Genomic DNA, 27,976 nt, shown 5'->3' on the forward strand with positions numbered 1-27,976 from the left:
ATTACCCATCCTCTGCCCTGCTCTGAACTCCAGGAGGCCGACCTTGAAAGACTCACCTGGGCACCTCTGCTCCCTGGCTCCCAGCTGGGATCAGCCAATGAGACACACCAACAGGGACCCGACAGGTGGGAAGAGAGGGTGGGAGAGCATATAAACCCCCCACTTCATCGTGGCTCTGACGAGGGCCACACCCCTCCACGGCTACCACGTGTGTCTGGGGCCCTGTGCCAGGGCTCCAGCTCTTGCTTCCTCCCCTTTCCCCTTCACGCCCACAACAGGAGCCACTTTCCCTGTTGCTGGTGCCTGGGGACTTCACTGTCCCCTGTTGGTTTTCCTAAACTTTGTTTTTTTGAACACGCTGTGTGGCTTGTGGGATCTTAGCTCCCCAACCAGGGACTGAACCCAGGCCACGGCAATGAAAGCCCAGAATCTCAACCACTAGGCCACCAGGAAACTCCCTTCAGTTTACTGCTGGGACCCTGAGTGATTATTAGGTCATCTCTGAGAGCAAATCCCTCGAGAAGTCATAAGAACTAAGCCATGAAGGCCCAGACGCAGATCTTCTCAGGACATCCTCCTCACAGCAGACCAATGTGGGCACAGGACCCAAGGGCCGGTCACGTAGCCCCCCTCACATGAAGTACCCAGATCACTCCATTTCTCTGTGCTCAGATGAGTTCCTTGAGATTAGGGTTAGTGTGTACAGACCAATCCCTCTGCGATCGGCTGGCAGCACGAGGAGCCAGCCTCATTTCTGAGGGCATTCACAGGGTGAGAAATTGTACTTAGGAGCCAGGCCCTAACGTGAGTACCTGGTTCAAGGGGGAACCGCTCTGTTCTGGTTGTGTTGTGAGGTATTTAACAAGTAAAAAGCCACAGAGTCTCATGTAATTCAGCTGATATTTAATTACAAGGAACCCAGGTTCTTAGACAAGGCAGGAGATGGGAGCCAGCAGTTCCCTATAAGCCTTTGCAGCCTGAGTGGCTGAGGCTAAGGAGATGGGGACACAGGGAACATACGGGTCGGGTGGGGGCTCTGGCACAGTGTGTTCTGCCCAAAGCTGAGGGTAGTGGCCAATGGGGATCTGCCCCTTCAGCTGGCCCAGGCCTGCCATCACTCCATGAGGCAGAACTCTGTCTCCTGCGGTCGCATGTTGGGTAACACATACAGAGCCACAGCTGCAAGAGCCAAGAACACCACAGGCTTCCACATCCCAAACATGTTCTGTGGGGACCAAAGACAAATGGTGAGTTCCCAGCCTTCTGGACCGTTCCCTAAGCCAGAGAACCCTGCCTAGTGATGTGGAGAGATACCTCAGGAATATCACCATGGTCCAGTCTCTCTTACCTCCTGGGTAACTGCTGCAGACCATGTGGGCTCAGTCCCGGCACCACTGGGTATCTGGAACAACACTACGTGGGTCACCTGAGCTGGCTGCCTGTATTCATGCCCCGTGGGGGGAGAAGAATACCAGCTCCTGTGTGTAGGAGCAAGCTCAGGAGCAGATTTCAGAGAATCCAAATGGTTGCAACAAAGGATCAGATGCCATGGCAAGAAAAAGAGGGTAAATTTGGGCCCTTGGGAAAAGCACAGCATCATTAGCTTGACGTAGGAAAAGTGAACTCAAGAGGATGATAAGACTCGGGGGGGAGTGAAGAAAGTGCACCACGGAGTACAAGCAAACATGAGGTTCTTAGGCAGCCCAGACCATCTGTGGAGAATGATGTCCTTGAAGGAAATTCAAGGAAGCCAGTCACTGGCCCAGGGAGGCAAATGCCAGGGTCTTTAAAACACCTCTGGTCACTGGGCATGTTGACGGGCTTCCTGAGCATGTGCTAGAGCTGCTGAGATTTCCAGACTCTGCAGACCACAGCCAATCCTGCTGATTTGAGGGACCACAGAAAAGCATCATTTAGGGAACATGGTATCTTGGGCAAGAAAATACATATACTTGGGGAAATAGTTTATATTCCTTTTTTTTTTTTTAAACTGTATTACTCAAAAGACAATTCGGGTTTTGAGTCATAAGCTGTGGCATATAGCAACAGAGGATGGTTTTAGGTAAGGACAAAGAATAACTCACTAATGCTAGGGATGCATCTGCTCAGAGAATATAGGATCTAAAAAGAGGATTTTTTTTTTTTTTTTTTTTTTGGAAATGCTGCTTTATTTTACTGTGGTTATTATACCTTTTAGGTATACCTGAAGGTGTACCATCTTCATATTTATTTTGTTTTGTCTTATTGGTTTTTGTTCCCCTGTTCCTCCTGTCTTGCCTTCCTTGGGTTAATTGAAAAAAAATTTTTATTGAATATTATCTTTTGGCCTTCTGGCTATTCCTCCGTATTCTAAAAAGAGGATTATTAAGCCAAGTATAAAGAGCAAAGAAAATCTACATTTGTAGAAATAGTTACTAAGAGGAACAGAAGATATGAAATGGAAAGCAAAACAATGTTGGAGGTACATACAGAGAGTAATTCATGTGAGAAGATAACTGAGAAGGGAGCTAGAAAAAACACTTACCCGGATGCTTACATCCTAATGTGCACTGCGAAAAATGTCAGTCTGATGTTCTTAAAGGAGGAAAGCGCTAAAGCCCATAGGTGTGAACCGGTGGCCTTTACACCGGGCAGAGGCAAGATGCTAGGCTGGCTAAGGAAAGGGTGGGTGTGGGTGTCCCAAAGGGCTGAGTCGTCATGTCAGGCTTTCCTGGGTTACTGAATTGACAGATCAAGGAAATCATGTTTGGGGACTTAAGGAGTTTGATGAGACTCTCCATGATCTCCTTGGAGAGAACAGGAGAAATCGAGAGCAGCCTGACGGCAGCCTGCTGTATGACCATTTGGACGTGACCGATGAGCTGGAGGAGAGCCTGCAGAGGGACGCTCTAGAGGCTCGCCCTCGTCTGTGACTTGGGTGAAGATAAGAAGGTGGCTGGTCGCTCCTGAGGATGAGGCGAAGCTGGGAGTGGAAGTGAATATCTTGAAACCACAGGGCCATGATTAAAAATAAACAAAACTTCATAGGTGAGAACAATGCATGATGGACTAGCTCTAATAGAGATGAATGGAAAATTCTGCCTTGGAGCCAAAAAATCAACCGCAGGCAGAGAATGGGGAGAGAACACTTCGCATATGCAATGTGCAAAGGGCTTTTATAAACAATACATGAAATAAGTTAGCAATGTGATATTAGTTATCAAGAGAGCTAGTGTGATCTGAGGCTGCATGAAGAGGCTGCTGTATGGTGGCTTCCTAATTATTTGGAAGCAATCAAGAAAAACTGCTCAAAATGAGGAGAGATGATAAGGGGAAACGGGATTGAAATTTTATTTGATGCTAATATTAAATCCTTAGAATCTGATTCAAAATTTACTGGCTCTATTATGTAACCCCTCTATGCCTTAGTTTTATCACGTATAAAATGATGATAGCTACCTCATTCGGTTATTGTGAGAATTAACTGAGTTAATATTTATAAGGTGATTAGAACAGTGTCTGACATATAGTATACATTAAGAGTATGCTCTTTTTATTATTTATGCGGTGTTTTATCATGTATAAAGTACCTTCATATACATGAACTCATCTGTTCCTCACATGAGGAAGCCAGAGGATTTATCATCCTTTGCTTACATTTGAAGAAACGAATGTTCAGATTACACATTTTGCCCACTAGGACTAAGCTGTAAGTAAAGGAGACAGACTCATCCAAGTTCTCTGCCTGCTTGTCAGCCACACTTTCTACTCTACTCTGCTGCCTCAGTGCCTGGATAGGGAGCTGCGAACCAGGGCATACCCAGGCTCTGGGCACAACAGGCTCCCCCAAGAGGACCCTTACCCAGGAGTTTCCTCTCACTTGCATCAGGCCTGGCTGGGTTTGAATTGGGGGAAGGTTATGGCTGAATGCTCTGGGTCTTATCCCACAGGGACCCAGAAATCTGGGAATGTACAGGGAGGAACAGGTACAGGAAGAGACCCCTCTCACCAAAGGAGTTAAAGGCTGACCGTGGTGAGTAAACTGGAATGTCTAAAAGAAGAAAGGAGAAGGGTTGAAGAGAAAAAAAAAAATGACAAGGAAAAAAGGCAGGACAGAAAAGGAAACAGTGATAAATGCTACCAATGAACGCTCCCAGCGGTCACTCTGCACCTACGCAGTGAGCCAACTACACTCCACTTATAGGGATGTTAGGAGAGAGGGTGGGGGAACGGGAGTGGCAGGAGGAGCCTTGGCAGGGAGCTAACACAGGCCAAGAGAGAAGAGTTCATGGGTTCTGGAAGGGTTCTACCCTGGGCCATCAGACTACATCCTACCTCCTGAACTTGGTGTCTTGTTGACAGATCAGATTACATGGACTGGGGCCCAGAATATATCAGTCTGGTTCCCTGAGAACACTGCATCTCTGGTTAGTGGAAACTTTTCACCAATACCACATTCTCTCTCCAAAGCCTAGCTTCGGAAGCCAATTACAATAGAGTCTGACCCCCCAAAGGGATGCAGCATTCTGGTTCTGATTTTTTTTTGGAGACCAGAATCCCCAAACCAGAGAACTTCTCAGTAGAAAGTATATAATATGGTAGGAGTTTGATGCCAAGACTGAAGGATGAATTGAGGTTGTCCTCATACAAATGATGCTGGGGGGGGAGGGGCACAGCTCTCCAGACCTCCCCTTTCACCCAAAGTGGGGGCAGTGATTCCTTATTTTGCCATCCTGGTAGTGACCGTAGTGAGAGCTTGGCTCTGGGGCTAAACAAAGACAAAGAGCAGCCAGGCCAGCCTTGCACTCAGATATCAGCTCATCAGAAGTAGTTGAGGGTGCTTTGAAAGTAGCCACGGCACTGGAATCACTCAAATTTTTCCCAGCCAGAGGACAAAACCTCAAACTACGTCCGTGGCAAGCATCCCAACTCCCTACAAGGACATGCTCTGAGATGTTACGGGCTCTGCGGTAGCCCAAGAAAAGCCAGGCCTAAAGCTCAGACCTGACTATCACCTGTAGTAAAATGGCAGGAGCAAGGAGCAAACAGCAGAGAAAAGGGAGAGGAGAGGCCAGGGCAACCTGCACCCTCCCTCTATCCCTCAGAAGGAGAGGACGCAATACCAGTACCTGCGTTAGGACGACGTCTCGGCCCACCAGCACCAGAGCAAAGCCGATATGACCACCAGGCCTACGAGAGGCAAGGAGAAGAGGGGGGGATCGGGGGCAGGGGACGGCTGCAACACATCAAATGAGAAAGAGGCACGAGGACAGACCAGGAGATGGGAGATGGTATAAAAAGACATAAACACATGAATCCAACAGATAATGAAGATGATAAAACACAGGGAAAAGAGAAAGAGATCAAGAGGTTAAACAACAGGTAAGCGAGAGCAGCGGTATTTCTTCTCTGCTACTCGGGCCTGGTTCTTCCCGCGGGTGGCCTGCAGAAGATGCAAAACTGAACGGGTTATAAGCAGCCGCTTAGGTCCAATTTGGGACCATGTTTCTGGCTTGTCCTCTCCCTCTCGCATCTTGTCAAGCAAGGGTTATCTGCACCTAGACCTTTCTTGTAGGTCAGTAACTCTGGAAAAGTGAAGCTCCAGGAAGGAAAGCTGGGCTGTCCAGCTGAGTAGGATGTTTGCTTTGCCTGGGTCACTCTAGGAAGGGCAGCCTCCTGCCAGGCCACCTGTGCCTTTGTTAGCAGCATGTTCTGGCTGCTTTCCACCAAGCCTCAGGGCTCTGCGCTCTGGTCCCTCCCATCCCCTAGAAGTCTGATGCTCTCGTTGTGAGACAAAATGCACTAAAACAAGCTAACAATGGAGAAGGGCTAGTTCTTGACCACAACCATCTTCCAGAGAGAAGCTGAATTTGCAGGCGGTAACACATATGCCAGTAGAGCTGCCTGTAAAAGATGCAGGACCCACTGAGGCAAAGGGACATCTCCATATGCAGACACAAGGAACGTGCTTGATTTTGATGTAGAAAAATCCAGTTTGGCGTTTAGAAAGGTGGCACACGAGGCAAGGAAATCTATGAGGCTCTGAACCAGAATGTGGCAGGATATGAAGAATTCAAAGAAACAGAACACTGGGGGAGGGGGCTGGTTACTCCTACTTTTCCTGTCCTAAGTGATGGTCCTCTGCCACAAGGTTAACGGGGAACTGTAACTGGGTCCTTAGCCAGTGCTGCAGACTGAACTGCTGAAAATTCCAGATAACCTTAGAGCTGACTGGGACATCCCACCGCAAGACACTTATTTCCTTCCCCTGTGTTGAAGGGACAGAAAGAACCTATACTGTAAACTGAGGACTTATTCAGCTACTACTCAAACCCTTCCGAAATCAGAGCCCCCAGTTAACTTCAACCAGGGCAGAGATTCAGCTGGTATGTTCTTGCATAGATACACCAGTTGTTAAAATACAGAAGTACTTTTGTACAGTTGGTACTTTATCTAGGATACTCCCACCTGATCTCGCAAGATCTGGTAACTAAGGGGTTAGGGCTCTGGCTGGTCTCCTGAGACTGGCCAATGCCCCTGCTATACAGATGGAAATATTCTATCACTTCTGACCGGCTCCAGCCCCCACCCTCATGCCCTGTAAAACTACATACAGCCCAGTAGGTGACACTGGCCTCTCCACACCCCTCACAGCAACAGAGGTCAGCCCTAAGCAGGCACCTCGGGAAAGCAGGACTAGGTGACTTGCCCAGGCTGACAGCAATGCCTGGTGCAGTGCTGGAGGAGGGTGAAGAACCCTCCTGAAGTAAGTAACGAGGGCTACCACGTAAATGAAAGGAGGCAGGACTCCAACCAGCACACCCGGTTCCCAGACAAGGTGGTCTCTGTGAGACAGTTCCACAGAGTTCCCACAGCGTTTGCCGCAGACAGCCTGCTCTCTCCAACCCCACCTCCACTTCCACTTCCCCCAGTGTGGCGCCTCAGAGCTCGCTGGCCTCTACTCCTGTAGAAGTCCATCCAAGGGCTGGGTCCCCCCTGAATGCTGGGCACCTGTGCCCAAGAGCCCATTTCCCACACCATCCAGCCTTTCGCTGCAGTTACCTTTTTGCTCTCAGAAAGTTCGAGGGGGTTGTTTTCCTCCGAAACTTCGTCGTCACCGTCGTCCTCCTCCTCCTCTTGGTCATCTTCCTCCTTACCCTCCTGGCTGTGGAACTCTTCCTGTCCCTCTTCCTGATCTTCTTGGAATCTGACCTCTCTGGCACCTGATGGCTCAGAAACTACTTCATCCCGGGACTCCTTCTCTGTTTCCTCCTCGATGGCCTCCTTCTTTTCTTCTTCTATTTCCTCTCTCTTTTCCTCTTTTGTTAGATCATCCAAGGCCGTGTGGCTGGCCTTGTAGTACAGTACCACCTCCAGACTCTGTGGGGCGGAGGCAGGGCAGGACAGGGGATGCTGATCCCTGAGAAGATGCCCACCCAGCTTGTCACAGTGCAGGGACAGCACTGGGTCCTGGGACTGAGCTGATGTCCCTGCGCAGCATGGAGGGTCGCCACACCCAGCCTCTCTGGACCCGCACCACATCTATCTGGACCTTAAGCCATTTCTGACAGTTTCCAGAGCTAAAGATTCTGTACCTCAACTGCTCCTTCCTACCCTGCACGGTGACCCCTATTTTAACCAATCCTCTTCCATCTATGTGGACACAACTTCTTTGAGTAAATTCCTCTTTTCATCCATTTGGTCCTTCTCTTGGGCATGTGACCCAGGAAGAACAGGGGCCCCAGAAAATTGCACTGGGCTAACTGAAACAGTCGTCCAGCCTAGGGGCCGGAGATCCAGGTCTCAGTGGTCTGTATTCTACTCTGTCTTCGACCTCACAGGAAAAGGGAGTACCGAATTGCCAGTAAGACAGAACTACTCTAGACATGTTAGAGATCCCAGAAACTTCTCTACAAGTACCTCATCTGGTCGGAATGGTGGTCAAGATGATTTTTCTTCCCAGGAGCTCCTCTAACTTTCTGCTTATCTGGCTACTAAGGTTACTACTCACCTTTCTGGTCTCAAAGCTGCCCTTGGAACTTTCCAGGCTTGGCTTGGCCACTTTTTTATTTTTAACCCCGTTGGCATTCTTGTTCATGTTCTTATTGCCATTCTTTCCCTTGGTTTCTTTGGTAACAGAGGACCTCTTCTCTTTGAGCAGGAGAAGCTCTTCCTGGCAGCTCTGCAGCTGCCCCTCCAACTGCTCCTGCACGGCCAGGAGCTGCGCCTGCTCGTCCATGCTAGCCTGGTACTGTAGCTGTAGCTCCCGCAGCCTGGCCTGCAGTTCTTTGATCTGTTGGTAGTGGAGGGCCTACGTGATCAGCCTGGCCCCTGCCTGGGGGTCACGGCCTCAGAAATCTCCCTGCTAAAGCCCGGGGGAGGTAGATAATACAGAAAGCATTAAACTGTAGAAAATGAGCCTCTAAAGCAGTTTTACAAAGAGGGTCTCCCTAACTTAGGCACTTGATGGTTTACATCTAACATGATCAAAAAAGGATGACTAAAATTATGTTTTTACTGTGACCTGTTAGGGGAATAACAAAAGGGCTAACCCCTTCTGAACCGTGGGGCTTTATTACATAGTTGTTGCTGATGGGAACGCCTACTTTGCCCAAGCTATTTCTTTAACAGGTACAATCACTGCTATAAGAACTGTGTCGTATACTCCTGAGACTGGACCTGGGCTCCTGCACCTCACCCTGGAAACAGAGGCAAGTGCCAACCCTGCTCCCTCATCCCTGGTTTTGTCTCTCCTGGCTTCTGGCACCACAGCATGGCCTCCTTGGTAGGTACTAATACTAAGCAACCTAGGCCCATGTGTTTCTTGCTCTCTAAGCCTCTCCCATGCATACAGTGACCCCCACTGGACAGTGGACTACTCTTGGTCAGAGACAATGCCCTCTGTCCCATTCCCTGTGGATGCAGAGCACTCTGCCTGGCATTATGAGAGATCCAAAGAAGACACAGCCCTGTCCTTGAGGTGCTTACAATCTAGTTGAAGAGACAAGGTGGAACCCACACTAACTAACTAAAGAAAACTGGCAGGTAAAAAAAAATACAACTCTACAGAAGTGCTCTAGGACACAAGAGAGAACAGAAGTGGCAAAGGCGGAAAAATCATTCAAGGAGTCTTGATGATCAGTAAATCCCGGCACAGTGGGCGCCTCAGAAATGTCCCTCAGTGGCACAGCAGACTGCCCCGTTCTGTTCAGCCCCTGCTCTGTCCCGACCAGGAGGAGTGCAACCGTGAAAAGCTAGCAGCGAGCTCCTGTTTCTCTCCTCAGCCTCTCTGAAAGGGCTCCAACCTCCTCTGGCTCTAGGGACTCCTACAAGAAACCCTGCTTCCCTGAAAGCAGTTACCTCGTTCTTGTCCTTGTCGTTTTGGGAGGTAACAGGCTTCTCGAGGCATTCCATGCACTCCTTGAATTCCTTCTCGCAGGCGTCCAGCTCTTCCTTCAGCCCTTTCTGCTTGTCCAGCAGCTTCTGCATCCGCTGCTGCAGCAGGTCGTGCTCCTCCTGGCTGAGCTGGTACATGGCCTGCACTCCCTGCAGCTTGGCTAACACCTTGGCAACCATGTCCTCAAAGCACTGTGGAGGGTGGGGGAGTGATGACGGCACCCTGAGAAGCCCCTGCCCTCTGCCCACTCTCTTTGCTAGGCCCTTTCTTGGGCACAAAACAATGGCCACCAGGATCTGACTTCCATCCAGATGGAGCATCTCCGTATGAGGTGGGCAGAGCACCTCACGTGTCTCCTGGAAGTGACCCAGCTCAGCTCTGAGCCCACGGCCCCCTTTCCCTCTTGTGCCCTTCCCCGTAACTTCTCTCTGAGTAAGACAAGAATCTTCTTCCCCGTCTGACCTGCCACCTGGCTACTTTTACCTCCATATCGTCAGGCTCGGCAAGGTCGTCGTCCATGCTGCTGCTGACATAACTCTTGTGACAGGTGTCAGAGCTACTGCTGGTGCCGTAACTCCTCTTATAGGCAATGCTGCTGCTGCTGCTCCGGTAACTCCTCCCGTAGGACTCACTGGTGCTGAGGCTGCTGTCATAGCTCTTGAGGAAGCTCTCCTCGCTGGCCCGGCTGCTGCTGTAACTCCTGTGATAGCTCTCGCTGTCATCAATGTTACAACTCTTGCGACAGTTCTCGTTGCTGGGGGTCGTGCTCCCGTAACTCTTCTTGTAGGACTCAAGGCTCATTTTTATCGAAGGGGACTGGACCTGGAGCAGCTGCATTTCTTCCAGGCAGAGCTGCAAGTCGGCCTGCAGCCTCTTCCGCTCCTCCAGGAGCCGCTCCTGCTCCTGCTGCAGCAGCTCCTGCTCGGCCTGACTGCCCTCGTACAGCTCCTGCAGAGCCTGCATCTGGGCGATGATCATCTTGGACTGCCGGGAGTGGGCGGGGAGACACCATCGTTACTTTGGACACTGCGGTCCTTCCAGCGGCACCCCTCCTGGTGCGGATGTCTGGGAGCACAAGTCAGAGCACTGCACACCTACCCTCCATCTCAACACAGCCTAGGTCTTTGACTTAGCCGACAGGCAACTGGGATGTGTCAATTTCTTGCTCATTAGAGAAAATTCCCCCCGGGGGAAGATACTCCACAACTTCTGGGCTCCCATTTCTGCTGATTTCTCCACTCTAGTAACTTCCTCTCTCCCTGGAGCAGCACTGAGTGGATCTCAAGGTCACTCAGGCTCCCTCCCCCCCCCACTCAGGTGTACCTACTATCCTGATCTCTGGATCCCCTCCTCCACCCCCAATTCTAAAATCAGCCCTAGCCTTGACTATGAGCATATGAAGAACTTCTTCCTCAGAAGATGCAGACTTGGAATCAAGGTCTCACTATGAGTTCATGTACCTCCTGCCTCAATGCCGAATCTGGCCTCTGGGCATGTTTCCCAGGCCCTCTGGGCCTGGCTTCTTGGCAGCTGATGCCCAGGATGAGATCTGATCGGTTAAGGAAATATTTTATACCTGGTTCCTGGTCTCTGTCATCCAGGCTGAAATCTGATGCCCCTGGAATCTGACCAAATCTCAGTTTGGACTTCTACTATTCTCCGCATCTATCTGCCTGTCTAGGCTAATATCTGAACAGACAGATTTCAGCTAAATTGAAACTCTCTACCTGCTCTTCCTTGCCCCCACTGAGGCCTCAGACCAAATGCTTCTCTCAACCCTGAACAGACTTGTCTAGAAATCTCCATCAGTGTGACCTCAGAGGCATGACCACTTGCTGGTGCTCAAGATGCATGGATTCTCTAGTCTAAAGCCTCTGACCTGGCTGTTATTGCCACAAAGTTCCAATGAAGACAGTGTGGTCTTCAAGAATCCCACATGCTGGGAATTCTTCCCTTGGAAATAAATGGCCCCAGACATGCCTCATGTAGAACACCAAAAGGTTATAGACTTTGATCACTGGAAAGCGTACTTCTCAATTATCAACCAGCTCAGGAGGAAAGGATGACATGTTTAGAGTCAGTCCTAAAGAATCCAAACAAACACTAAGTTGATCTACCTCCAAATACATCTGGAAAATGAGATGTTGAAGAGACTGAGTCAAATTATCAGGAGATCACAGACTTCCGGGTCATCTAGATTCTAGGTGTTCACAGTGCTTCAAGTGGGCATCCACCTAGGGGAGCAGCTTAGGCCAGACCTAAAGCCATATCTTAATGAGCCCACGAGTGGCTGGGAGGATGCCTTGCTCCTGGCCAAACAGGCCTTGGGAACGCTGACCCCTCTGTGGAACCCCCTCTTCCTACCACGCTGTTGCCCCCAGAACCATCTCCCTGCCTCTTGCTATGGTTACCTTGTTATGACCACATTTTGAGGACTTAGGCCATTTGGAATCCTCGGGACTCTCCAACACTTCTCGGAAACCAGACTCCTTGAAACGTTGCAGCGCTCCTTGTAGTTCTAGTTGTTCTTTTAATACAATTTCTTGATTCTGCATCAGTTTTTTCTGCTCCTCCTGCAAGCCTTGGTAGCGCATCTGTAGTTCACACAGGTCCTGCAACTTTGTAAGGAGCTCCTGACTCTGTGAGGTAGAGTGGAAGGAAGCGGGCAGGAACTGTGGTGGTCACACGGCAAGACCTCCGCCTCCTTCCTGCTGGGGACCCTTCCCTTAAGGGAGCTGGCTCTGCACAGCCCATCTGGGACAAGAGGGGAGTCTTTCTAGGGAGACCTTCGAGTTGAGTAGTAATGACCTCATGTTTGGATGTATTCTGCAGTTTACAAAGTGCTTTCAAGTACATTTTCTCCAGACAGACGAAATACCTAAATATAATATGCTGGACAGATTCCAGAGTTTAGGATGTATTTCAAGAGTTAAAGCCCTAATCAGCTATATTGAACAGTTTTGTCTGAGGAGACTGGTGAGAAAGTAATGAATGGTTGGTTAAGAAAAGATTAAGTTCCATCCCCACCCTTTTACTTCTCCCAAGCACAGTCACACCTGGGAAGCTCCTCACAGCGGGCAGTCGCCCCTGGCCGTGATTACCTTGTGGCAGAGACCAGATCTGGGGAGCGGGAACATGAGCCTGTGCAGCTCTTCTTGCAGCTGGCCCTGCTCCTCCTGCATCCTCCTCTGCTCCTCCAGGAGCTCACACTGCTCCATCTGCAGCTGCACCATTTCCTCCTGGCTGGCCTTGTACTTCTCCTGCAATTCTGTCAGTCTGAAGAGCAGTGCGTCACACTGTGGATGGGGCGGGGCGCACAGGGGCAGTTATCCTGGGAGGCAGGCTCCCTGGTGTTTCTCTGCCCAGTGCAGCCAGCAGAACACTCTTGTGCACTCTTACCTCGCGTGATTCACCACTGCGCCCATACAGGTCTGAACACTGAATGGGAAGCCCGGCAGGCTGCTCAGGACTGAAGTCTGGCTGAGCTCTAAATTTTGCCTACTAGTCCTTTCTGAGGGCAGTTTTTGAGGGAGAGTTATCAACACCCCTCCCTTCTCATTTTCCTACCTCCGTTTCCTCTGGTATATCCCATTTTCCCACCCTGCAGGGACTTCTACCTCCTGCAACTCTCATTTTTCCCAGTTGTTTATATAACTAATTATGCTCCTCACCAATAAGGACTTACTTTCCCCTAATTTCCCCCCATTTTTGTTTTCATAATCAGCTTTAAGAATCTTTAGAGAAGTATGAGCTATTGCTGAACTTGGGCGGAGAAGATTAAATCATCCCATGACTCCAAAAACCTAAATCTTCTAATATCAAACTAATCTCAATGCTCTTTTAGGACTAGAGAAGAGGCTGGCTCTGTATCTAGCATGCTTCCCCCCTCCCGTAGTCTCTTCCACTAGGAGAGGAAGTGATGAGCAGGTTACAGACCCCCTGGACTTATAAATGGAGTGGGAGTGGGGGGAGGAGGGAAAGTGAGCCTGGATGTAGAAAGGCACATGGACTATTAGGGCAGCCCAAATAACATCCCCAGTTGTGTGTCTCCTGAAGGCCTTTCCCTGGGGACATAGCCTGCTGTGGCAGGAACTACTGAGTATTCTGGCAGAAGGTGACTAGCTCCACCATCTTTTGAGAATCTTGCACCTTTTTTGCATCATGCTTCAACATTTTTACATTTCCTGTCAGTGACCAGGAGCTGAAAGTACTCAACAAGGCTAACTAATAATAACTTGCATTTTATGCACTATGGAAAAAAGGGAAAGTGAGGAAGGAAGGCCTTATTTATTACTACCAGGATTTTTTTTTACTAAAAGAAAGTGAGGGACTTCCTAGGTGCCAATGCAGGGGACATGGGTTCAATCCCTGCCCCAGGAAGATACCACATGGCATGGAGCAACTAACCCCATGTGCCGCAATTATTGAGCCGGCATGCCACAATTATTGAGCCTGCGCTCTACAGCCCATGAGCCACAACTGTTGAACCTATGTGCTGCAACTACTGGAGCCCACGCACCTAGAGCCTGTGCTCTGCAACGAGAGAAGCCACCACAATGAGAAGCCCGTGCACCACAATGAAGAGTAGTCCCCACTCACTGCAACTAGAGAAAAGCCTGTGTGCAGTTACGAAGACCCAACAGCCAATAAATGAATAAATTAATTAATTAATTAAAAAGTGAGATAAGAGTAGTATTCTGTTCAATTTAAAGAGGGTAAAATTTGAGTTTAGAATTTAACTACTCTGAAGTCATAGAATAAATCCTGAAAAGGCCTAGGTCCTTCTAATACCCAATCAGCAATCTGGGCTCAGACCACACCTTTTGACAAGAGCACCTGCAATCTGCCTCAGAAAACTGGACCTTCTCTTTCTAGTTCTAACAGTCACAGTGGTGTATACGGACATATGCATATGTTCTCCTCCATGAATGACAAGACATCACTACAGTTCTAACAATAAGGTATAAATGTCTACATACATGGAATCACATGTAAAATCTTCAGGTGTTCAGACTGAATCCAGATGTATTGATTCTACTAAGCTGTGGCTCGGGCTCAAAGTCAAGGTCAAGGCAAAGTTTTAAAGTTAACAGCATGGGGCTCTGCCCCTGTGTCCTGCCTTTCCACACTCAGCTGTGATTGGACCGGAAGTCCATCAAGCCTCTCTGTTGGACGACTGCATCTTTTGCTCCTATACCTCCTCTTTCCAAGGCTCAGGAGCTCTCACCTCTCTTAATTACAATTACCTTAGTAGAACACTTTTCCTTGTCCTCTTGGATGGACTGGGTGGTCTTGAGCTGCTGCAGCTCCTGCTGGCAGAGCAGGAAGTCCTGCTCGAGCTGATCATACATGTGCTTCTGCCGCTCCAGCGCATCCCTGCTGGTCTGGTACAGGCACTTCATCTCCTGCAGCTGGGCGTGCATCTCTGCTTTCTGGGGCAGGGGAGGCAGACCCCGCCATCACCCTGGGAGCCCCACGGCTGCACTCTCTCCTCGCAGGCAGGGACTGAGGGCATCCTACCCTGTTCTAACTTCCTCCCAGCGGGGGCTACCTGAGATGAACCAACCCCTGATAGGCTCTGCACAGAGACCTGGGGCTTCTTCTTTTGGGAGGCAGGGAAGGGAAAGAGCTTCCTTTTTACAGCCCTTTCTGACTTAAAAGCAAAGGAAGCTGAGCGCATGGTGACCCTCTGAGATCACCTTTCCACTAAGCACCTTTTTATCTCTCTCATGGACAGCTCCTCCACAGAACTCCTACCGTCCCTCTCCTCCTGTGGACTCGTCCTCTCCCGGGAGGGTCTGCCACACTACATTCTCCCTCACCGGAAACTTCTTTTACCTTCTCACTGCTCGCTTGGAAGGAGGTCACGATGCCCTTGAGGTGGTGCACCTCTGCCTCGTGGCAGCACAGGCTGTCCCGCAGCTGCCGCTGCACGTCTAGCAGCTTTTCCTTCTCACACATGATGTTCTCGTACTGCAGCTGCAGCTTCTGTAGCCGGCACTGTAGCTCCTGTGGTGGAGCAGGCCTTGGGCAGTACCTCTGGGATCCTCAACCCGCTCACCCTTCTGCTTGAGTCACTCTCAGACACCAACAGTCTGAAAAGCCACTGCTCCCTGCCCTGCACTTACAGGGGTCCTCTCATCTAACAGAGGACTCGAGGGCGGCTGGAGTCCTGGACCTGTGGTGCCGCACAGGTGGCAGCCGGAGCTATTTCAACACTCTACTCTCATCCCCTTCCCCACAGACCTCTCGGTACCTAGGCAGCCCCTCACCTTGGGTCGCTGTTACCTTCTCACTCTGGCTTTCTGTGACTGTGGGTTTCATGACTTTGAGCTGCCGGAGCTCAGCCTGAAGTTGTAGCTGCACCTTCAAGAGCTCGTTCTGCTCATCCTGGCTAGCATCATACTTTTGCTGCAGGGTACAGAGTTGGGTCCTCAGCTCCTCGTTCTGCGGTGGGGAGGATGCGGGAAGAACGCTTACTCTCACAAACCAGCGGACCCCTCTCCAGACCAGAGCTCTTCTCTTCTAGACACAGACATCTTGAGGTGCTCCCACAGGCCGATGGTTTAGCTTCCTTTCTGCAGCAGACGCTTGATAATGGCTACCATTTCTAGAATGCAGTGCTGTGTGACTTCTCCAGTTGCTCTCTGGTAGCCCTGCTCACAGGGCAAGAGTCAGCAGAGCGTGGCCTTCCTCTGCGTTCATCCTGCCCTGGAGCGGTAGCTCCACGTAGGCCCTTCTGCCCTCCCTGGAAGCCCTTCCCCTGTCAGCGTTTACCTGGGTGACACTGTGGGAAGTCTGAAATCGAAGCACCTCGTTCTGTGCACACTTGAGCTCCCTCTGCAGCCGCCTCTGCTCCTCCTCACTGGTCCGGCGATGATGCTGTAGCTCTTGCAACTCACAACACAATTTCTTACACTGTGTGGGAAACGGAACAGGAAGGCTGATTTACGACAGGTATCACGCGCACTCCGGGAACAGGCTTGGGCAGAGTATGGTATTCCTTTTATGGGAATAATCAGTAAAAGGCAAACAAGCAAGACCTGGAATCCCGTCTCTCGCCACAGCACGTGCCTCCTTTGTCGGCCTCGTGTCTAAGGAGGTGCCGCTGCCACAGGCCAGGAGGAGGTGAGAGCGAGGCAGTGAAGGGCCTGCCTTTCCCTACCTTGTTCTGCATGTCATGCATCTGCTCCTCAGCTCCCAGCAGCTGCTGTCGCAACAAATGCATTTCAGGATCAGGCTCCAGGAACTCTTCTTCTGAAGTCTGAGACTCGGCTGACTTCATACTCCGTAGTACTTGGGACTCCAGCCACCTTTCTGTTGCTCTTCGTGTCCTGTAATCCAGAAGCCCAGAGCCACGTTTGGGAGAGAGCTCTGCCCGGCACCACCTGCCAAGTGTGCTTGGTCCTGATGCCTTCATTTCAGGCAGAAGATAGTAAGAAGCCTCCTGTTGTGATTTACGTCTCACACACACTTAGAAGATTACAGAAAAAGTCCCCAGCAGCTCAGTCTGCAAAGGCATGTCTGGCTCTGGGAGACCCTAAGAGTACTAGTCCACTCAGCCTCGAGGCTGGGCCTGGAGTCAAACCAGCTCCAATCTGGAGACAATATGCCATTAGACTCAATCAAGTCTGGGAGGACAACAAAGGAATTGCTTCTCATCTGCTATAGGCAGAGCAAACCAGACTTAATGCCTAGAACGGAAGAAAACTGAATTTTAGAACTTGCTCAGCTCTAGTCCTGAGACATCTGGGTTGGATCCCAAGACCTGCTTCTCAGCAATATCCGCATCCTTTGGATACCATGGAAAGGACTGGCTCTCCAGGAGCAGAGGGAGGGTCGTTAGCCTGCTATCTGCCTTCACCAGCTCTACTCAGGGAAAAGCCCAGTCCTACAGAGCCCCGCCAGCCTCCAGGCTGTACCTCTCACTCTCCAGATCTGCAAGCTGCCCTGTGAGGCTGCTGTTGCTCTCCTGCAGGGCCTGGTACTCCTCGTTCAGGAAGCGGTAGCGGTCCCGCAGTTGCTGCAACTCTTCTGCAGAGGACAGGCAGAGAGGTGAGATCCCCCGGAGGAAGCGCTGATGACCAGCCCCCAGTTTTCCTGCCTAGAAATCTGGCTGCAGAAAGCTGAAGAGTTTCTTTTTCTAAAGACAGATGAGATACCACATGCAGAGCCTTAGAAGACACAGCCTGGAAAGTTCCACACTGCAATGGGTCTTTGTCCTCTTTCAGTTAGCTGCCCTTCTTTTCAACTTCCCAGAAGATGTGCCCTGTGTGCCCATCTTCAAAACCCCATCCAAGGGCGTGGGGTGGGGGTGGCAGGGGAAAAAAAAAAAACAACTCAACTAAGACAGAGTCTTGAGATTTTTAGAAGCTTGTGAGGGTTTAATTAAGTTTTTGGTTCACTGTATTTAAAGTTTCCACTCAACTGTTTATGGTTAGTTTCCTCTCACACTTTTAGTACAAAAAGCTGAGGGCGTGACCTGCCAGATGTCATACTGCCAGTTCCGGGCTTTCAGAGACAACCCAGGCATGCTTTTACTTCCTGATGTCCTTTCACTTCCTTTATCACCACACTGAATCTACTGTCCTGCACGTGGTCAGCAATTCTTTCTAATCACCTTTTATCTGCTAATAATAAAGCCCACCCCAATCAAACCTACACAGCATCTGCAGGCATCAGCAGAGGTCTGACTGAAAGGCCCCAGCACACGTCCCTAAGCTCCAGGTCCCAATACTTTTCAATGCTGTGATGATATACACACTCATATCTGTTTTGTTTCTTCATGATTAAGAATTATTTCTATCAGAATTCTAATTCTGCTGATATTTAAAGAATACTAACTTGCTCTGATTAGAGCACAAGGCCTATCTTACCTGCTTTAAGATTCAGTATTCTGACATTCACTTCTAATGTTCCCTCTTTAGTCCATCAAAAGTCCTCGACATACTGCAGATTACCGTAGAAGGAAAGAAGGAAACTAATCCTTAATGGAAACCAACCATATGCTAAGCATTAGACTTGATGAGTCCAGCCTTGGATTCAGTTGTGTGTGATTGCTTTCAACACTCTGGGCATTTCATTTAATTCCTAAGATAGCCCTATAAGGTTTTCTTTCTTTTTCAATAAACTTTTAGCTTTAGAATAGTTTTAGATTTACAGAAAAGTTGCAAAGATAGTGCAGAATTCCCTGGGAGTGTTCTCACCTAGTTTCCCCTATTGTTAACATCTTCCCATGGATACATCTGTCATGACTAAGGAATGAACACTGGTACACGACTGTTAACTAAACTCTGTACTTTATTCAGATTTTTCTACATTTTCCTTAAGGTCCTTTTTCTGTTCCAGAATCCATCCAGCTATAAAGTTTTATTAAACAACTGTTACAGCTATGGAAACTAAGATTCAGAGAGAGAATAACCAGGCTAAGTTTATCCTGCTAATTAGCAGAGCTGAGATTCTGAACTCGGATCTGTTTAACTCCAGCCCAAGCCTTCCCCCTGTGTTGGCCTCCCTCTCCTAGTACACAGGTCCAAAGGCACTTCTGAGAGGCCTGATACAGTTGGGAAAACTTGCAGTTCTTTGATTCCTTGTTGATTGCCTCTGCTTGACCTGGCCTAATACAGGGCCTCCTATTATACCGAGATCATAAATCTAGCCTCAGAATAAAGACAAACTCTCTGATGTCATGAAGCCTAGCAACTAGCGGGGAGACTCTGAGCAGAGCTCTAAGCTTTTGAGTACCTCACATATTACTGTAAATAACATCTGTTCCTCTCCAGCTGTCTTGTGCTCTGGTTTGTTGCCCCCTAAAGCTTCTACTTGGAGAGGGCTAAAGGAGATGAAACATTAGCATTGGAGGCATTCTGGGACTCAGGAGCAGGACTGGAGCCATTGCCCCCTCCACCTCCCCCCAGCACAGAAAGTGACCCAAGCAAAGCACCATGATGCCAGAGCAGCGGAAAATTTTCCAAGGTGACAGGCCCCTATACGCCCACCCCAGAAGTGGAAACTTTCCCAGGAAGGGCTTTAGTACAGGCAAATCAACAAATGCCCCGCGGCTCTCTGAGGAAGAATTCCCAGGGTGCACCTCCATGGTGCTATTTCCTACACCATTACGGACAGGTTACATGACATCAAGTTTTTCCTCTCTTACAGTCCTGAATCCAACCTGGAAGTTTTTTCTAGAGGCTCCCAATTCACGATCTAAGCCCACCTTCCACCATCTTCTTGCACACTATTTCCCTCTGTTTGATTTGACTGACAGACCGGGAAGAGGGCTTGCTTTCTCATACCTTGCATCTCAGAGAAATCTGAGAGACTTAAACTATTGGATGGGTCAGAGTTCTTCATTTCTATTTCTGCACGGAGGGAGGTGATCTCCATCTCATACTCTCCTCGGATGCGCTCCATGTCCTCGAGTTCATTCTGCATCCGGCAGAGATCCTCCTGCAGGGAGGCTATGTCGCTCTCATGTTCAGTCGCAGAGTCCTCCGCTGCCTGCCGTAGGTTCTGGATCTCAGCCCGGGCCAAATGCAACTCCTGTTCTATTTCCTTAAGTTCACATTCTTTTTCACGCTCTAACAGGGAAATCTCCTCCCGCAGAGACCGCAGCTCACCTGCAAAGCCCAAAGATGATCTCGAGATGATCAAGATGATAAGTGAACTAATATACCATATTCTAGAGGCACAAAGTTAAAGGCAGGTTTATTTCTTATCTGGAAACTCCTGACAACCTTGTCTCTACCCTATCAGAGAAGTATAGCTTCATCTGACATGGAATAAAGGGAATACCTAAGAAAAGAACGGAATGAATCTATGTAGTAAGGTGCAGTAGAAAAGTAGATCTTGAGGCTTGGCATCAAAAACAAATTAGGCTAACCCAAATAAAAAGTATTAAGTGCTTCTAAGAAATCACCTGACAGTTAAAGACCAAACCTAATTTGCAGCATTTTACTGATGCCCTGAGTCTTTGCAAAAAGTCCCTTACTAAAAAAATGTACACAGACTATTCTCATCTATTCAGTCTAGGAGCTTAGAAATTACAGAGCCTCAGATCTCCCACAAACTGCCTGTGTAAGTACCGGCCCAAAGCAATGTGTATTTAGAGCTCACAGCTGAAATTCAAATATAGGTTCACCACATGATAACCAAACACAGGAAAATAACCTAGATGCCAATCAATAAGGAATTGTTTAAACTGAAGAAGGTAAAATAGAATATTGGCAACCATTTAAAAGAAAGTGGCAGATCTACAGAGAAGACATGAAAAGGTTTCCGTAGTATACTAACTAGAAAGAAAAATGAACTGTAAAATACATATTATCTTATTTTTGCAAAAAAATTTATATGTATAATATATAACACAAATATACAAGACATAGAAAAAGGTCTGGAAAGATGTATGTCCTAAAGCATAAAGCAGTTTCTTCTGAGGAATGAGAGGGCATGCATGTGAGAGGGACTTTTACTTTCCACATCATATATATCAGTGCTGTTTGACTTTCCACAACAAGCCTATATTTTATAATAGGTTTCAATTTACAAAAGAAACATGTCAGAGCTCCCAGTATCTGTGGAGCATCTCAAGGTTTCTGGACAGAGGTACCCATCCGGGATCAGGAGAAACTACAAGTGAAACAAGAGTAAAAGGCACTGCTGCCAACAGAGAATTCAGAATTTGGGGGTCAGGATTAAGGAATGAGTGAGGATTGCATTGGGAGGGTCAGGACTTTCCCACCAACTCTTTGGAAGGCACACTGTCGCCCATCCCTTGCCCCCAAATCCTGTTCGTTCTACTCACCATTCATATTCCAACTTTCCCTAGCCTCTCACTCCACCTCTGCAAAAAATTAAGCAAAGTCCTCCGTTAAATGCTCTCACAGCCCCTTGTACTTTGTAGTGTGTGTGTAGATAAAACATCAGTCTCCCCTTCACTTGTAAGCTTCATGAAGACAGGAAACATGTTTATTCTGCTCACCATTACAGCTCCAGCATCTGCCAGAGAACCTAGCATAATGTACTCAATAAATATTTGCTGTATTCATGCATGAATGAGGCAGGGGTACATCTAGTCTGCAAACTTTTACTGAGGACCACAGGTACAGAATTACATGTTTGGATATTTTTTTTAAAACTAAAACATAACATGGAGGTTTGAGAAGAAAAACTTGGACATACGGCAGACATAAATGCTCAGGGCACAGGGTGTCTTGGAGCCAGGGGGTAAGGTCTCCTGCCCTATTCTGCCAAGCTCACACGTGCAGCTCCGCGCACATCTTTTGCCAGTCTTTCCTTCTCTACAATCATTCTAGCTGTCTCCTCACCTTAGTCTATTCGACAAGTATTAACTGATCACTAAACATCTCCACTTAGATTCTCTGACTTCCTTCCTATTTGAAGGAAACAAAGTCCTTGCTCTTTCCACTACTGACCGTCCACCTCTTGGAGCTTATAGTCTAGTGGGGGAAACACACACAAATCAACCGGCCATTAGGATAAAGGCCTGGTGGGTTTCCTGTTGTAAGGCTGACCAACCTCCACTTCCCTACTATGCCCTTGATGTTCGGGTTCAAATCTCCCTTAGGTGCTCCTCTGGGGTCTAGCCCTAAAAAATGACATTCTCAGATCCACCGGGGAAGGGGGGAAAGTCGCCCTCAGCCCCAGAAAGCTCTTAATTAGAAACACAAAAAGGCAGAGGGGTGGGGCTTGCAGGCCCCCGGGGAGGGGCTTATCGGGAAGCTGGGCGGGGCGGGCCCGGCTGGGAGTCGGAAAGGCCTGACCCGGGTTCCAAAGAGCTGGCGCCGGTTGACAGCGAGGCCCCAGGTGGACAGCGAGGCAGGGGCCGTCCGGGCGAGGCCGAAGGCCCGGGAGCCGGGCTGGGGGCACAAAGAAGTCCGTTCGCACTCACTGGTTATGGCCTCCATCTCGCCGGCCCCCCGCGCAAGCGGTCTCTCTGGGGGGCCTCCCGCCGCCGGCGGGTCGCAGCCCCCGAGGGGCTGTGGCGGCCGGAACGGCCTCCCAACACCAGCTACCTCTAAGGCCGCGCGCGCCCCCTCTTGGCGGAAACGGGCAACGCGCGTGCGCAAGGACTCGGTTTCCTCCCGCGGCGTGGGGTTTGGGCGCCTTCTCCAGCCCCGCAGCCCCCGCCACCCCGCGCTTAGATGAGATCTAATGCTCTACCAGATCCTTTCCTTCATCATACCAACATGCCCTAGCGTGACCCATCCCCCCAAAACCAAAACATCGAAAGCGCTCCCTTGACTTCGTTTCCCTTATTTCTTGGCTTCTCTTCAAAAATACGACTATGGGAATTAAGGGTACTCACCTTCTCCATTTCACCTCCCCTTTCCTCTTCAATCCCAATACAATCAGGCTTCCATCTTCACTGAAATGTCTCAGAGCCCTCCGTCTTGCTAAGTCCAATGGCCATCTTACTTGACTTAGCACCTTTTGGCATGGCTGATCATTGTTTCGAAGCACTTTTTGCTCTTGGCTTCCAGGTCACCAAATGCTTCAGTACTTCCTCCTACCTCAGTCTCTTTTGTTCATTTCTCCTTCCCTATTGGACTTTTAAATTCTAGAGTATCTCTGAGACCAGATCCTTTTCTCTCTTCTTCCTGTATCTCTCCCAAGTGATTTCATGGTGATCTCCCATGGATTCAAATGTCATCTATATGCTAATGACTCACAGATTTATATCTCCAGTCCTGATTTCTCCCCTGGTTCTAGATTCATATATTTAACTGCTCCCTTAATATATTTACTTAGATGCCAATAGCCATTCCAAATTTAACATGTAGAAAATGTCTTAAACCCTCAACCCTGAAATTTGTTCCCTGTCAGGTTGTCCCCCTTCCAATAGATGACATCACCATCCATTCAGTTTCTTAAGGCAAAGTCATCTTTCATGTTTCTCTTATCCCCCACTCCAATTCAGCAAGTCCTGAGAGCTCCAACTTCAAATTCTCAATCATGTCCATTTCTACTGCTCTCATCCAAGCATCGTCTCTTGACAGGACTATTGCAATAATTTGCTGACCAGATTCACTGTTTTGATTCCTTTCTCTTCATCCAATTTCCACGCCGTAGCTGAAGTGCTCTTTTAAAAATGTAAAGTGGATCATATCCCTCCAGCCCTGGCTAATACCCTCCCATGTTTTTCCACTATGCTTAGAATAAAAGTCAAACCTCTCACCTGGCCTATAAGGCCCTCTGTAATCGGAACTCTGCCTGCTTCTTGGAACTCTCTCTTACCAAAATCCTCCACATGTACTTTGCTCCAGCCACAGTGACCTTTGTTCTGTCACACGAAGCTCTTTCTTGTCTCTGAGCTTTTTGCAGTTGCTAGTTCATCTGTCCAGTGTGCACGTCCCTCAGGTCTTCCTCATTATTCGGGTCTTAGCTCAAATGTCCTCTTCTTAGAGGACTTTTCTAACTACCCTATCAAAAAAAAAACCTTCCATCTTACCCCGTCTCTCCATATCATATTGTTATATTTTCCTCATAGCATTTATTGCCACCTAAACTGGTGGTGTTTGTCTGTTTTCTGCCTCTCCCCATCAGAATGTACTCTTCATCAGGGCAGGGATCTGGTCTATCTTGTTCATAGCTGGTCCTCCAAGTATATAGGCACTCAATAAATGGTTGATACAGCATATAAATTAGCCCTGCTTTAGAGTTAAGGAACTGAGTCTCAGAAAGATAAAAGCGACTTGCCCAAGATTACAAAGCTTGTTATGTGGCAGAGCTGGGCTCAAGAATCTAGGTGACCTGAGGCCAGTGCTCACACTCTTTTCCCTGAGCAACATAGCTCCTGCAGTTTCTCTCCTTCCCCTTTCCTTCCACCTTAGCCTCTTTACTGTCTACTTTTCCTGCATCAACCTTTGCTTACGTCTTCTTTCCCTTCTCTGTCCTTCCTCCTCCCCCACCTTGGCTTGCTCCTCTCCTGGCCTGCTTGCCGGCCTTCCTTTTTTTCCATTTATACTTCTCTTTTGGCTTGATCTCAGTTCTCCCTGGAGAGTCTCTGCTGTTTTCTAGGGCAGCTCCCCGAAACCTTCCAAAAGCCCACAGATGTAACAAAATCTGCCTCTTTATTTGGCGGCGCAGTGGAATGTGGGACGTCTGCCTTTCTGCTTCCCAGAAACAAAGGGACGTGGGCGTTAGAAGAAAGGGCTTTTGGGGCCACTAGCTTGGTCCCAGGTAGCAAGAGAAGTGTTCTCATCTGCTTCCCTTAAAAGATGCAGCGTCCCCTCCAGTCACTTCTCATTGGCTCACTGCGCTTCCCATAATGCCCTTGGAGGGACAGGAAAAAGCAATCTGGTTTGGAATTCAACCCCGACTACCTACCCCTGGTACTGACCAGGAGAACAAAGAAGAAGGGATGCAGGTGTGAAGGGGAGAGACTGAGGAGAGAAAAAGGAGAGAGTTAACCTCAGGGAAAGAGGGTGAAATAGAAGGGCAAGAAAGGGAAGGGGCGGGGGACAGAAGAGCCAGTTAGAGGTGTAAAAGGAAAGGAAATTAGGTAAAAAAAGGAGAATGGAGAGACAAGGAGAACGGGGCAAGAAGAGTAGAAGAAAATGAGGAGAAAGTACCGAATTAGGTTCCCTTGGTCTGCTATGCCTCAGCCAAACCCTCAAGACAAAAGTATCTGGATGACCACCTGCCCTCCAGTCCGAGCGCTAGGATTTACCTTGGAGCTGCTGGATCTGCTTGGTGAACACCTCTGCCTGCTGGGCGCTGGCCAGCCGCTCATCCTCCAGGAGCCCTGCAGTGATGGGGGAGCTGGCATCAGGCCTGGGATCCGGTGCCTTTGGGCCCAAGCCCTCCAGCACCATCATAAGCACTCACCCTGCAGCTCCAGCGAGTCGTCCTCGTGCTGCCCTGCCAGTTCCCGGGTCTCCTCCAGCTCTGCCACCAGCTGCAGCACCTGAGCCCTCAGCTCCTCCAGCTCTGTCTCCGTGAGGCTCAGGCCCCGGTGCTTGCCAACCGACAGGGAGCCCACGCTGCCACCTTTCTGCACGTGATCATCCTCTTCTTCCACCTCTTCTTCCTCCACGTCTTCCTCCTCTTCCTCCTCATAGAGAGCTGGGAGTAACACTTCCCCTAGGAGAGACCCCCATCCCACCAGTGAGTAAGAGCCAGCTTCCTTTCCACAGTCCTTAGAGGGCCCTCCAACTCACTGTCCCAGGGCAGAGATGGTATAATAGTGCCACCTGGTGTCCCCCAAGGAGTCCCTGGGGAAGACCTGCATGCATGATGAGCCCTCAGGTGTGAGAGTCAGGTTTGGAGGTAGCCCAGTCCCCTCTCAGGCCCTTTCTGGACCCTTGTTGCCCCTGGTGGCCTCCAAGTACCGGACTGACTGAGCAGCCAGGTGCTGGCTCAGCCATGTGAAGCTTGCACAAGGATACTGCTGCTTCCATCCCTGTCTCCGGGTAAGGACACGTAGTCGAGAAAGGATTCAGACACCGGTTGTGTCTTTAAGCCAAATAGGGCAACAATTACAGTTTGGGGTTCATACAAAGTTTACAAATGATCCAGGTGGCTTGTGAGAAATTAGCCTTTCAAAAATAAGAAAGTGTTGCCTGTCAGTAGGTAAAGAGAACATCTGAATGGAAACGATTCTATAATAAATGTTTTATTGGACAAACATCGGGGCCCTTTCAAATATATTCTATCGAATAGCCTTTTTGAAATTTTCTACCAGGTCTGCTTTTCTTTTCCCTGCTGAGTGTCAGGAGGTCTCCCCTCCTCCCCTGCTGACCACAAGGCAGTTTTTAGGGGGAAGTCATAGGCTGTACTTGTGTGCAAAAGAAAGCCTGTCGTTTTAATGCGTTAAGAAACTGGGGTGTGCTGGTCCCCAGTCTCTGGCTGGTGAGCACCCCCTCCTTTGCTGCAATGCAGTTCCTCTAAATAGCAAAATCTTGTCTGGATGGTAATAGTTTGCTTTGTTTTAAAATTCTGAATCTCTGGTCTGTCTTTGTCCAATAACCACAGCCTAAGGTTCATCTGGAATCCCTTGCATCATCCGTCCCCCTTAGGGGATCAGGATTGTCCACCTTGAGTGTGCACAGGACCTGGGGACCAGCATCCTTCCAGGCTCCTGGTGTTGGCAGCAACTGCCAGGTCACATGGGTAGGGTGGGGATACATGTGTGTTGAGAGGTGGGCCTTCTCACCAGCCCCCCTCCCAGGCTCCCTCTTTCCGGCAGTAAGACGGCCTAGAGAACCAAAGCCACAAGGCTTCCATTTGAAGTCAGTGGTGGTGGCACCAGAAAGACAGTTCACATGCTCCCGTCCCTGCTTTTCAAAATAAGAGACAGCTTGCGATCTGGGTCGGGAGGCAGTGAGAACAAACCCCCTGCTGAAAGACTGCTTCAAAGCTCTGCCCCACGAGGCCTCTTTCTCTCTCTGGCAACTCCCCCAGGACACACACCCTGCTTAGCTGGTGATTAGGACCCCAAAGGGATGTACCCTGAACTCCCCTCGAAGCCTGAGCCCTGCGAAGGAATGGAGGGGGCTAAGCTGAGCTGGGGGGAAGGGCTGTGTCTTGGCTCAGAGTTCTGCAGGTCAGAGGGAGGAAGGAGAAGGGAAGGGAAATTGGGTGAGGGGGAGGGAGAGAAAGCTTTTTGGGAAAACTCACCCTCCATAGCTTGCATCCCCCGCCGTTCCAGGGACCCCCACCGTTGGCCTTTCTTCCTCTCACAACCCTCAGACACCTCGTAGGAGCCTAAAGTGGTCACTGTGGGTCCTGCGAGCAGGGAAAGAGGAGGGATTGTGGGATGCTAGGGGCGGCTGGGGCTTGGGTGCAGCAAGGAGGGGAAGGGACACACCTTCTAGCCCTTTGGAGCCCTGGGGTTTTTCATCCCTGTGGAAGTATCAATACTTGGCTCACTCTGCCAAGCGCTGCGACTCTCTTCCCCAGGCCGCCCCTCAAGCTGGACCTGTGGGGACACCGCCCTGCACTGCCCAACCTCGCCTGCACCCCCTGTTCCAGGCTCCTCTCCCTTGCACAGGCAGAAAGGGTGTGTGTCTCTTTAGCCCAGGGGGACAGGGGGGAGATGGGAGGGATGGCAGAAGGCGGGAGCCAATACAGGAGAGGCTGAAGGGGTGAGGTGGAAGGGGAAGTGGGTGATGCCGACGGGGGTCTTGTGGGAAGGGGTTCTGGACCGGAGCCTCTCCCCTCCCCTCCATTCTTTCCCTGGACTTCGTCCACCCCACCCCCGCCCCGCGCTTGGAAGCGTTGGGAGTCCTAGCAGGTGCAGGGTCTGGAGCCCCAAGGCTGGAAGCACCGTGGGGCTGGAGCGACGAGACTGAGAGGGATCAGGGGAGGGACTGCCAGGGAGGATGCGGCCGGTGTGGGGAAGACCCAGCCCGGAAAGATGGAGACGGGCCCGGGTGGGGGGCGGGATGGAGGAAGGAAGACTTAGGACGTAAAGGTGGGGAGCAGCGGAGCGGGAGAGGACGTGGGGGTCCGGAGGGAGGAGAGATGGAGAAGAGGAAGGGGCGGCGGTGGAGTGGTGAGGGAGGGGCGTTCTGACCTGGGCCTGGGCAGCTCCAGCCCGCGGCGCCCGCGCCGGCTCCGGCGCCCGCCTCCATGGCC

At 49.8% G+C, this 27,976-nt stretch overlaps 1 protein-coding gene across 8 annotated transcripts; it reads right to left on the minus strand.

The window, feature by feature from the left end:
• Positions 1-891: 891 nt before the first annotated feature.
• CCDC136 (coiled-coil domain containing 136) lies at positions 892-27,972 on the minus strand. Of its 8 annotated transcripts, none has more exons than XM_057733006.1 (18): positions 27,915-27,972; positions 27,017-27,124; positions 25,226-25,480; positions 25,068-25,142; positions 19,672-19,995; positions 17,299-17,410; positions 16,542-16,710; positions 16,154-16,294; positions 15,665-15,823; positions 15,215-15,385; positions 14,623-14,808; positions 12,478-12,672; positions 11,788-12,015; positions 9,860-10,360; positions 9,340-9,567; positions 7,991-8,272; positions 7,042-7,359; positions 892-1,225 (listed from the first exon to the last, which is right to left on the minus strand). In XM_057733006.1, exons 1-18 carry the CDS (start codon positions 27,970-27,972, stop codon positions 1,115-1,117), a joined length of 3,621 nt encoding a protein of 1,206 aa, XP_057588989.1. In that variant the 3' UTR covers positions 892-1,114. The 8 variants fall into 8 exon arrangements, 7 of the variants coding, with proteins under 7 accessions (XP_057588989.1, XP_057588994.1, XP_057588988.1 ...); XM_057733011.1 differs by having other exon boundaries at positions 892-5,215; XR_009053314.1 differs by having other exon boundaries at positions 1,135-1,225; positions 1,349-7,359.
• Between the last annotated feature and the right edge of the window lie 4 nt (positions 27,973-27,976).

The sequence above is a fragment of the Hippopotamus amphibius genome, chromosome 4 (assembly GCF_030028045.1).
Source record: "Hippopotamus amphibius kiboko isolate mHipAmp2 chromosome 4, mHipAmp2.hap2, whole genome shotgun sequence".
Lineage (NCBI taxonomy): Eukaryota > Metazoa > Chordata > Mammalia > Artiodactyla > Hippopotamidae > Hippopotamus > Hippopotamus amphibius.

What these genes read in the sequence shown, in the direction of transcription:
- CCDC136 (XM_057733005.1), bottom strand. Translation starts at nt 27,972, where the DNA reads ATGGAGGCGGGCGCCGGAGCCGGCGCGGGCGCCGCGGGCTGGAGCTGC. An exon ending in GCAGATCCAGCAGCTCCAAG is followed by an intron (nt 19,996 to 25,067) that starts GTAAATCCTAGC and finishes TGGGCTTTGCAG; the next exon opens with GTGAGCTGCGGTCTCTGCGG. An exon ending in TGCATGACATGCAGAACAAG is followed by an intron (nt 16,295 to 16,541) that starts GTAGGGAAAGGC and finishes TTTCCCACACAG; the next exon opens with TGTAAGAAATTGTGTTGTGA.